This window comes from Portunus trituberculatus, chromosome 39 (genome assembly GCF_017591435.1).
Source record: "Portunus trituberculatus isolate SZX2019 chromosome 39, ASM1759143v1, whole genome shotgun sequence".
NCBI lineage: Eukaryota > Metazoa > Arthropoda > Malacostraca > Decapoda > Portunidae > Portunus > Portunus trituberculatus.
Window position 1 is genome coordinate 7915853 of NC_059293.1, and position 12651 is coordinate 7928503.

At 37.4% G+C, this 12651-nt stretch overlaps 1 protein-coding gene across 1 annotated transcript in view; it reads right to left on the bottom strand.

The window, feature by feature from the left end:
• Window positions 1–363: 363 nt before the first annotated feature.
• LOC123515669 (acetoacetyl-CoA synthetase-like) overlaps window positions 364–12651 on the bottom strand; it is a 48994-nt gene continuing 36706 nt past the window's right edge. Inside the window, exons 5-12 of the mRNA XM_045274492.1 lie at window positions 6076–6217; window positions 5610–5690; window positions 4900–5023; window positions 4372–4560; window positions 3947–4178; window positions 3433–3569; window positions 2833–3035; window positions 364–833 (exon numbers count right to left, since the gene is read on the bottom strand). Coding sequence (XP_045130427.1) covers window positions 696–833; window positions 2833–3035; window positions 3433–3569; window positions 3947–4178; window positions 4372–4560; window positions 4900–5023; window positions 5610–5690; window positions 6076–6217 — 1246 coding nt within the window. The 3' untranslated portion in view covers window positions 364–695. The remainder of the gene's footprint in view (window positions 834–2832; window positions 3036–3432; window positions 3570–3946; window positions 4179–4371; window positions 4561–4899; window positions 5024–5609; window positions 5691–6075; window positions 6218–12651) is intronic.

The window sequence follows — 12651 nt, forward strand, 5'->3', positions numbered from 1 at the left end:
ATATATATATGAGCGTCCCTCCTGAAGAAGCTGAAGGAGGGTCGCAGCACTGCTGCAATACACCTTCACAACAATATATACCGAACACAATGAGCACAACTTAAGAGTTGCTGCATAATGTTCTGAAGATTCTTTACTACTTAATTAGAGCCTCCTTTTTTGGCACAATAGTATTAAATACATAATATGCAAAATTTTTAAGTTTCATATCAACCATTGTGTATCTGAAGTACTTATCTTTATAATACGTCCTATATTTTTTATAAATTAGATTCTTTACTGATATAAAGCTTTTGCAGTATATATAATCTAAAACTTAAACAAACATATTTTGCAAATATGAAGAAAAAATAAAAAAACAGCTATCCTCTAACCTCCAAAATTTTATATACTATATACCTCACAACCACCTCTATATCACTATGATTATGTAATATGTATTGCAGCATTATAAAAATTAAATCAACTTTCTTTTTAATCATAAATGGTTTTCTGAATTCATATATATACAACTTGAGCACCATACAAAAACATGAAATCCAAGAAAGGAATAGAACAACACATTAAACCTCATTAGGATTCACCAAATGTGACACTATATACAGCAAATGTTTTGACTGCAGATATACACTAAGTATTGCTCAACAAACAGCATTGGTTACTGATGATTCTCAGTCTCCTGTCTGACCTAACACTTACCAACCCTGCAACTGAGGCAAGTTTTCATAAAGACTGAGGGACTCTGGGTTGATAAGGGCAGCCTTATTCTTGACCACTTGCCCTTGTATGACCTGCCTCACTGCCACCTCCACCTTCTTTCCACTGACTGTATACTGTAAACACATAAAATTACACTGTTTTCTCAAACTCAAAGCATATCTAAGTTTAGATGAAATATAAAACATAAATATTAAGAAAATTATTTTTAGAAAATAGAATTGAAAAAATAATCCAGGTCTTCATGTATTTCATTTCTCTATTTTTAATGGTAATGTGAATAGGTTTTCCTATATTATTTGTTATTATTCTTGACAAGTGAAAAAAAATTGATACATAAAAAAAAAAAAAAAAAAAAATAGATAGATTTTCTTCATTCCATATTCCCTTAGTATTTTATTTAAATCAAACAAAAAATAGCTAGATTGTTCAAATCATCACATTACTGTACTTATATCTCAATTGCAAGATTTTAAACAAAATTAATACAGTGGAGACTCAATACTGGAACATCTTAATAGTCAAATTTTTCAATGCTCAAACACAAAAGTTCAATTTAATGCTAAAAAAAATACCTGATAGTCAAATGTCCACACACATGGTTGTAAACAAAGACTCCCTAGCCTCTTCCTCCCCTCCTTCTGCCAAATATGTTGCCGCAGTCATCAGAATAACATTCTTGTGCATTCTGTCTGTAGTTTTTCATTTATAAACTTATATTAACACCAAAGGCTTATTAGTGGTGAAAATACAGGCAACCCCCAATTAACGAACGTTCATACAACGAAATTTCACTACAACGAACGTTTCCTTTTACTACCATCTGCTCGTAAAATAAACACCAAACTCGCTTTAACAAAATTTTGTCCAAGTTTGAAAGCCCTGCCGTATCACGGAAGCCGACAGGCTTTTGAATACACCAGTGCCTCTCATGGACAAAACGCGCACCACTCACTCCCTTACCCGTCCCCGCTCTTAGTTCAAAACAATAACAGCGTCCAGCAGCAGCTCATCTTCCCTCGCTCAACATGCCACCAAAATACCCAGCAACCAGCCCTGCAATGTCACTTAGTGTTGCTAAGAAGACCAGGAAGTCTCTTACTCTCTAAGTGAAGCTGGATATTATTCAGACACAAGAGAAGCGAGAAAACTAATAGCATCGCTCACCACCATGGCTTGACTCCATCTACTGTCTCTACTATTTTCAAGTCACCAGACTCTATTAAGAAGGCTGATGAGACCATATCTTCCTTGCAAGCTAAAAGAACCACCGAAACTCATGACTTCGCAATGAATAAAATGGAAAGCCTTGTGGAAATGTGGTACACATAAGTTTTGTGTGCAGATTGCTGGCTAGCATCTTTCCCACTCCACTCTTCCCCCTTCATAAATTTAAGATCATCAACATTATAAAGTTACTTACATACATACATTAGTGTACATTATAATGACTTAGTCTTAAATTAAACGGCTTGTAATCGAACGGCCGCGTATTTGGTCGTATACAAAGCTCTGGCCTCTCCATTCTCGCCACTGTCCCGTTCTGATACCGTATTACCGGTAATGCCAGTATTCAAGTATACAGGATACCAGTGTGCATCCTTAATCCTGCTGCAGCCTTGAGAAAAACAACATTCTTCTGTGTTCTGTCAGTAGTTTTCCATTTAGAAACTTATGATGGCACTAAAGAGGCTAATTAGTGGTGAAAATAAGTTATCTAGTTAGAGAGCAAGTGTTAGTGAGCTACAGCCCTCCACTAGTGGGTTCACAAGAATCACACCAAGAGAAAATTTGAAGATGTTTTCATGGATGGTGACTTCTCTGACAATCTCTCTCCTCTTCCCCATTCTTCTCCCCTCCTCTTCTATGCTATCAATCACCAGCCTTCACTTACGCTATGTACAAATCAATTTATAAAAAGAATTACATTGAAATTTTTATAAACTTGAGGCTTTGCTAAGATTAGAATGAATTACTCGATTTATAGGTATTGATAGTCAAAATTTTTTGATACTTGAACAGCCATTTGGAATTAAGTTCCAGTATTTAGTCTTCACTGTATTTGAAAAATGTCACAAAATAGCTTTGCAAGGTATGACACAGCTTTGTACTTACTGGTATATCACTGATGCGAAGCATAACTGAGGGAACGTGTCTTGCTGACAGCTGGGCACGAATGGACTGTGCTAAACGACGGGTGAGTTCGTGAGTAAGCTCCTCATCTTTGTTTAGCTTGAGGAAGAGAACCACTCGCTCCTCACCAGCCTTATTCCGCTGACCCACACATACACTGTCATTCACCTCCTCAAACTGCTCAACTTATGCAAAAGAGACAAGTAAATCCTTTAAATCTGATTTCCATCAACTGGTCTCTATCATAATAAAAAATAGTGATTCTATAAGATGCTGAAATTACTGGCCTGTTTCTTATAACTAATTCCATTCAGTCTTCCTTAAAGTCTTCTCCAGAATTAAAGCCCTGTATGAGTTAACTTTATTATACACTGCTTTCTCCATATTCAACACAATCAGACAAGTACATATGCTTCCATATAATGGATGGAGAGAATTATGGAATCTTACCTGAGTGTCTTAATCAATTACATTATGCATAGATATCTTCTCACAGTATTAGATAATACACCAAGTAGTGTATAAAAGACCTTAAACCATATGATCAAAATTTCAATTTACATAAGTAACCAGACTGCTTACCAATGGAATAAATTTCAGCACTGCCAAACCTAACACCACTGGGGTTGAGGGTACCATCACTCCTGCCTAACATGGTAATGCCACCAGTCCTTGAGTTAATGATTATGTAGTCACCATGAGTCCATGTGTTGGGGTACCTGAAGAATACCAGATCAGTGATCACACATTTGTTAATGAAAAGTCATGCTCTCTGAAAAAGAGTTAAAGGAGAGTTGATAAGATGAAGAGCTTTTGATTCCATCCTTTCTAAAAAAAACAGCCTATACATGGACAGGCAAGGCCCCTGTACAGAGTAAATAGCTGGTGGAGACAATTCAGGATGCTGAACTTCAGAGAATGTTTTAACAACAGATGGGATGTGAAGTTTCCAGTTTTGATTACAAATAAAGACCAGACTGAGGATGTTCAGTATAGAAGACAACAGCTGAATGTCATTGAAGAAGAGATAGTTATCTGAAATATTGCATAAAGTCAATAGATGAGATGCTAACTACCTCTCACAACTCTTACTTACGATGAAAAATAGGCCTTTGTATACTTAATGCCTCCATCATCATTCCAGAAGTGAGTTGGCATAGAGGGGAAAGGTTTGGTGCACACCAACTCTCCACTTTGGTCATGCACTGGCTGGCCATTCTCATTCCATGCCTCAACAGCCATTGCCAGGTTGCGGCTCTGAATCTCTCCTTCGTATACTGGTAGACTAGGGTTGCTACCCATGAAGCAGGAGATTATGTCAGTCCCTCCTGAAAAGCTGAACTGATAAGCACTCAGATAATGCATGAAATCTTTTAACACCACCTATATTATCAATGCCTTGATCCTAGCAGCAATTGCATTCATAGTAATACAGTAGTAATAAAAGCAGTGAACTTCATATGAGTATAACAGATATAAATCCTCCCTTTATTTCTACAGTGAATGTATAATTCAACCCACCTGAAATTGAGCCAAGCATGATGTCTTCCTTGATATCTCTGTACACATACTTGAATGACCTGGGGGGCAAAGGAGAGCCAGTGGAGAGGATGGCTCTCAGTGCAGAGAGGTTGTGTGTCTCACGTGGCTTTACTCCCTTTTCTTCCAGCACTCCCAGCCACTTTGCTCCAGTTCCCAAGACTGTCACACCTACATGTAGAAGCAAATATGGAAAGTGTTATTGAGATAAGTCTATAAAGCTTTCTTTCATAATCACTGGTAGCAATGGTAACACAGTATGGTAAGCAGGTACAGTAGTATTTATATTAGGATGGATTAATGTTTTCACACACAAGACCATAAAGAACTATGCACAAACAAAACACATTTGTACAGAAATAATGTTACACACAAAAATAAGGCCTAATTTTCATGAGAACCTTGCATATGATAAGAAAAATGGATTTGTTTATAATTTCTGATTCTGTAATTTATCTGCCAAATGGGGAATCATATCACATCAAATGACAAAGAGGCACTTAGACTCACCTAACTTGTCCACCAAGTCCCAGACAATGGTGGGTGTTGGGACCAGAGGTGAGCCATCATATAAAAGCAGAGAGCATCCAGAGAACAACCCAACAACCAGCCAGTTCCACATCATCCATCCTGTCTAATGTATAACCTTACATGCATGTACGTATATATACATAAAATGTTTACATTCAATGTAACTCAATTGAACAAAAAAATTATTTCATAAGAACCAACTGGTTTACTTCTGTTTTTTCTTATGTTGTGTTCCTTTGAGTCTTTCAATGTGAGGACTGAAATACACATGACAGAATTTCTGGTCCCCTTACTATACCCCAATTAGGTTCCTTTTACAATTTGCATGAAATGGAGATAGTGTTCTTCCTAAATTGGTGATTAATTATAATCAAAATTACCATAAACTGGTTGCAGATGCTGCAGCATTACTCTTCATTATTGTCGTATCAAACAAAGGGTAAGAAAATCCTATATACTGTAAATGTGCTTGAGACAACATGAATGTGGCATACAGCCCAATGCTCCTTGCACAAAAAAAAAAGTAAATTACTTCACTATTTTATCCTATCATTTTGAAAGGGATCATCATTTATACAAGCAAAATCAACAAAATCTACTGAAAACTTCTCACATGTGAGTAAAAAGCCAGAGTAAATCTCCTTAGTGACAGCTTACTTTTCACAGATCCCACATGAGGCAGAACTTACTGTTGTATAGTAGGTGAAAACATCATTCCGTGAAAGGTCACAATGCAACACATGTTCCTTAGCGATCTGTACAAGAGAACCCTGCAGAAAAGGAGCAAAGTTATTCAGTCACAAGTCATGCACTATGTTCACCATAGCTTCAATTTCTCATGGTAGATGTTTTAATAACTTGTGGAATGCCTATATTTCTTTTTAACCACAATTAACATCTACAGAATATAAAGGTAAAAAATTGTAAATAATCATAAAACAATCCTTTGGGTTTTTATATGGACTACTATCACTAAAGGTCACAGACATGACTAATGAGGTTGTTGGGATGATTTTCCTCATTCATGATGCAGCTTCTATGTTCAAGTATCATACCATCCAAAATACATATTTGAATAACTTTGTTATAATCATTCAAGATGTACAGCAACACTTTAAGAAGAATGTACTTCTGAATATAAACAATGTAACTTACGCCAACAGAATGCACCATACACTTCGGCACCCCTGTTGTCCCAGAGGAAAACATTATAAAGAGTGGGTGGTGGAAGGGCACTTGTTCAAATTCTATCTTCATATCACCTTCAAATTCTCTCAAGAAGTCATCCAGGAAAATGCTGTTGGAGATAAGTATTTGTATTGCTAAGAATTACTAGCTCAGATTTAATAATATTTTCTGAAAACTTGCATGAAAGTTGTCAGAAATGTATCAAAATTCCTCCAAGTGAATTGTGACACTATACTGAATGCACATATGTAAAACTAAGACCTATATATCACTTACTCACTTATATTGTTAATTGCTGCAAAAGTATAGCTTCTAAATGCACAATTGTAAAACTAAGACGAATGTATCACTTACTCACTTATACTGTTAATTACAAAATTATAAGATCATAAATCTATTGCTGCAAAAGTATAGATAGCTTCTAAAGGTGGGAAGTATTGGGAATCTATTATTGTAAAGCTGAAATGTCATCATAATTTCTGCAGATTGCTGACAGGTTGAGAAGCCATTTGTCATTTGCCATCTTGGTATACTTTTTCAAGTGACCCCACATGTACAACACAAAGCTGGATTTTGCTCCTGTGACTCCAAGTCTTTAATTTTAGACAAGTGTATATAGTACTCATTTCTACATAAACAAGAATATGTAGATGGCACCTTAAGTACATAAAGGCACTTTTTCAAGCAAAAAGAATAAAACAGTATGACTACAATTCTTCACCAGAGAATTCAACATATCATCACTACTGCAAATCAGCCCCTTCAAGTCCCTAATTCCTCTGGTAGTTTAATGTAACACCACAGAACCTTATTATTCACCCAAATAGTAATTAAGGATAGGTAAATAGTCACTGACCAGTTAATATTGAGCCATTATCACCAGTCAGTAAGTTCATTCTTTGGTATGCAAGTCATTTTGATTGATTGATTGATACATTTATTGTTGCATTAATAATGAAATACAGTACAACAAAAGAGGAGGATGGACCTTCCCACCTACCCCCTGGGCAAAGACTTAAGGGTAAAGTATCAAAATTATATAAATAAATAGTATACATAACAAGAATACAAGTACTTAAATAAATGAATACTGATATTGCACACCTTATTGCATAAACATCCTACAGTCTGGGAGAAAACTGAGGCTATTCCTTGAGTATATCCCTGAGAGTGGCTGGTGTAGGAGATGGTCAATGAGGCTATACAAGTCATGTTCACCTTGCAGCCTAAATTTAACAATGAGAGAACATACCATGATATAGTGATGCAGAGTGAATTTACCTAGTTGTATTGTACAGGGTTTGAGCGGGGCTCATAGTGTCCTGTCTCCATATCTCCATGTTTTCTTTAAAGTTATGCACACTATGTGCTGTAACAATTTCATTATCCAATGCATTCCATTTTTCCACTGTTCTGTGTGAAAAACTGTATTTTCCAACATCCTTCACACACTGCTTCATCCTGATCTTTTCATGTCCTCTTGTCCTTCCATCTTCTTTCGTCAACAGCACCAGGTCTTCTTTGTTTATCTTTTCAATATCATTTACTATCTTAGACATTGTTATTAGGTCCCCACATTCTCTTCTATCTTGTAAGGTTGACAGTCCCATTTCCTTCAGTTGTTCTTCATTTGTGAGGTCCTATAATTCTGGCACCATCTTTGTAGGAATCTTCTGTATCCTTCCCAATTTTCTTATATCCTTTTTAGAACTCCGAGACCATACCACTGCTGCATATTCCAGCCTTGGGCATATCATGCTTGTGATGATTTTTTTCATCATATCTTTATCCATGTAATGAAATGCCACTCTTATATGATAGTCCAAATATCTTGCTTATGTGTTTATCAGGGCTCAGATTTTCTTGTATGATCACTCCAAGATCTTTTTCCTCTTTAGTCTTAATTATTTGCTCCTCTCCCATCAAATAGGTCCATACTGGTCTTCTCTTACTCTTTCCTAGTTCCATTATGTGGCATTTCTTGGCATTAAACTCCAATTAAATCTTCCTGAAACAACAGACAGTCCTCTCTGGTTTAGATAACTCTTAGCAACTTTGCATCATCAGTGAATAAATTTATGTAACTGTTTATCCCAATGTGAATGTCGTTTACATAAACTTGAAACATAATGGGGGCTAACACTCACCCTTGTGGCACTCCACTAGTTACTTATCCTAAAGATGAGTATGTATCTCTAATCACAGTTTTCATTTCCCTATCCTTCAAATAATCTTTTGTCCATTCGAGCAAGGTTCCACGCAGTCCTCCTATGTACAGGCAACCCCCGCTTAACGAAGGTTCACACAACGAAATTTCGCTACAAGGAAGGCTTCCTTATACTACCATCTGCTCGTTTAACAAACACCAAACTTGCTTTAACAAAATTTTATCCAGGTAATTTTTTCCAAGTTTGAAAGCCCTGCTGTATCTAGCAAGCCGACAGGCTTTTGAATACACTAGCGCCTCTCGTGGACAACACGCACACCTAGTTCAAAACAATAACAGCGTCAGCAGCAGCTCATCTTCCCTCACTCAACATGCCACCAAAACGCCCTGCAATGTCGCCTAGCGTTGCTAAAAAGACCAGGAAGTCTCTTACTCTCAAAGTGAAGCTGGATATTATTCACAAACACGAGAGGCAAGAAAACTAATAGTGTTGCTTCCCACCATGGCTTGACTCCATCTACTGTCTACCATTTTCAAGTCAGCAGGCTCTATTATGAAGGCTGGTGAGATCATATTTTCTTTGCAAGCTAAAAGAACCACCTGAACTCGTGACTCTGCAATGGATGAAATGGAAAGCCTTGTGGAAATGTGGTACATAAGTTTTGTATGCGGTACAATGATGCGCCCTTTGTTTACATTCCACAGGCTGCCAGCTAGCGTATTTCCCGCTCCACTCTCCCTCCCTTCATAAATTTAAGATCATCAACATTATAAAGTTACTTACATACATACATTAGTGAACATTATAATGACTGCTTAAATGTTTAACTTCATAATTTTTTACTTTCATTAAACCTTTTACTGTACTATGATGCACTCTCACTTTGTTTACTCTCAATGGAAGCTCAAGTCAGGGGTTAAACTTGTTATAATTGGGTCGCTTAACAAAGGGTTTTTTAGGAACGTAACCCGTTCGTAAAGTGGGGGTTGCCTGTACTCTAGTTTCCAAAGAAGTCTTCTGTGCGGGACTTTATCAAAAGCTTTTTTAATGTCCAGATATACTGTGTCTACCCATCCATCTCTGTTTTCAAGTCCTGCAATAACTCTCGAGTAGAAGCTTAATAAGTTTGATACACATGACCGCCCTGTCCTGAACCCAAGTTGTCTGTTCGATATGACTTGCTCCTCTTCTGGAAATTTAACCCATTTTTCTTTGATAATTATTTCACATAACTTCCATACGACACTTGTAAGTGACACTGGTATGCAGTTTAGTGGTTCAGTTGCCTTTCCTCCCTTAAATATCGGTATTACGTTGGCTTTCTTCCACTCCAGTGGAACTTTCCCTACATTTATTGAACTTTTAATTATTTCCCAAATCGGATCCAGTAATTGCTCTTTACATTCTTTTAACACCCAGCCTGATACACCATCTGGCCCCATTGCTTTTCTGGCTTCCAATTTATCCAATAATCTTCCAATATCCTCTTTGTGCACTGCAATCTCCTGTAATCTTTGGCAATCCAATGTCCTATTAGGTTCTGTGAAATCATCTTCTGCAGTGAATACCGTTTTGAAGCTCTCATTCATTATTTCACACATTTCCTTCTCTGTTTGGTATGTCTTCCTTCTTTAATTATTTTTCAATTGTTTCCTTATTCTTTGTTTTGCCGTTTATAAACTTGTAGAAAAGTTTGGGTTCATCCTTGCTTTTATCCACTACATCTTTCTCAAACTTTCTTTCTTCCTCTCTCCTTACTCTAATATATTAATTTCTAGTATCTTTGTACTGCCGACTATTATAGTCATTTCCCTGCTTTAAGAGTTTCTTCCATGCTTTATCCTTTGCCTTTTTTGCTTGTATGCATCTAGCATTGTACCAAGCATGTATTTTTTTCTGAACTCTATAAACAGGAACAAACTTTTTTACTCCTTCATTGTATTTCTGTAAGAATATGTCATATTTCTCTTGTACAGTCTTCCTGCACATAATATTACTCCACTCAGTATCAGCAAAATATCTCCTTAATTTTTCAAAATCTGCTCTTGCATAATTTGATCTCTCTCCTTTATAGTCCTCTCTGTAACTTATCTTCCTCCTGCATTTGCATCTCTAATGTCACATGATCACTTTTCCCCATTGGACTAAGGTATTGTATGATTGGAGGGACTCTGGTTTCTTTGTGAAAACTAGGTCAAGCAACGATGGTTCTTCTTCCCCTGTACCTTGTTGACTCCTCCACCCACTGGTCCATTGTATTAACCATAGTCAACTGTAACACTTTCTCTCCACTGCCCAGCATTATCCATTGCTTCCATCTCTCTCCAGTTATATTTTTTACAATTAAAGTCTCCAACTAAGAGTATTCTTCTATCTCTTCTTATCATGTTATCTAGGCACTTTATCACCTCTCTTTGCATATCTTTATGCTCTTCTGATCCCCATGTATTAGTCTTTGGTGGAATGTATGTAACTATATTTTTTCTTTTCTTCAAATCTTCAGTTTTGATTGTTACTCCCATTACTTCCACTTTGTCCTCACCATTTTGCACATCCTCCAGACATATATCATCATGAACCATTATTAGCACTCCTCCTCCCCCTTTATCCTTCCTGTCCCTCCTCCAGGCATTATATCTCTCCCCTTTAAAGTTGACATGGATCTCTTTTTTCAGTTTTGTTTCAACGATGCACATTACATCTGGCTTTTTCTCTTTCAAATAATCCCAAACTTCCAATATGCTTGATAACAACCCATCTATGTTAGTATAAGTCACTCTTAATTTGTTGCCTCCTCCACGACTTCCTCTTTTTTCCTTAGGTGTGGTGTGGTACCAGTTCTTTAGTCTCATATCCAGAACCCTCCAATAAAAATTCTTCTTCTCTATTTCTGTCCTTTTCTCATTTTTTCCTTAGCTTCACTTCTTAGCACTTTCTCCTTTTCCCTTTCCTCTAAGTTCATATCTCTTTTTATCCATATTTCCTTGTGATCGACATCATCGGCCAGCTTCCCTTTTCTAGCCATAATTTCCTCTACAGCCACTTGAGATCTCATTTTCACTTTCATTGGTCTCTTACCCCCTTCACTTTTCCAGCTTAATTACTTCCTCCACCTCCTGGTCAAATTCTTGTGTACTGTCTTGTACTCTTTTGATAACAGTTTTGGCCATTTCCCTTTCTTCACGTTCTCTTGTGAATTTATTTGGATTTTTCTTTTCCCTCATCCCGTAAATCATGAAGCTTTTTTTCTTGTCCACTGCATCCTGCACCAAATCTTCCTTTTCCTTGATGACTTCTATTACAATGACTCTTGTGTTCTCCTGAATTTGTCTCCTTACCACTTCTGAAAATTTGACTTTTTCCTCTTCTTGCTCCTGTTTCCATTCATCTCTTAGTTCTTTCAATTTGTTATGACCTAGACCACCTTGTGCCCTGTCTGTAATCCCGTCCTGCACTTTATCCTGCAAGCTCTTTTTTTTTTTTTTTATACCATGTGTGCTTTTCACGGGAATTTATGGGCTAAAGAGGATACTTTTTGGGTACCCCCTATCTCAAAGCCCACCTGCTAGGAAACCGTTACCCCAAGTGAGAAAGCCCAACCTACACTCGGACCGTGGACAGGATTCAAACCCGTGCGCTTGGAGATCCCTCGGATCCCAAAGCAAGCATGGTTCCACTGTACCACGGCAGCTCTTTAAAGAGCTTTTATATTTTTGGCATATGGTTTTTAGAATGCCATTTTGCTTCCTTATATCCAGAATCTCCTCTTTCAATTCCTGGTTTATTGCACTGACCTTCTCACATTCAGCTACTCTCAATCTCATGGCTGTGTTCTCCATTAGCAGTCGGTCTTGTTTGTCCACGAGACTGGACATCACCTCCTTCATATATCTTAATTCTCTTTCTACATTAATAAGCTTTCTCATATTATCGAGAAATCTTTTTCCATAGTATCATCAGTCAGTTTCCTTATACCAACAGGGATTTCTATAAAGTGTTGGTTTTCACTCGGCGTATATTTTGATACCACCATGCGCCTGGCAGCGCTACTTAGTTCCCTCTCTCTCTTGTTCTTTATTCCTTAGATATATGTGATCTAACACTTATTTGATTTTGAGATAGGAGAACCTATGGCCCCCTCTCCCTCTGTACATAGGTCTAGGCCTGAGTCCAACTCCTTTTGTAGTAATCTCTGCGAGCTGCTCAGATGCGTGCATCCTGCTCGATGGCTGTGTGTGTGTCCCCTTGGTGCAGCACACAGCACACAGCATACACCAGGAGAAGCACTGACTTCCCAACATATTTATAACCTAATCTGAGCCTCATTGCCACCCTATCATGAGATGCAATGTGTCGCCCTTAAGTGTAAGCATAG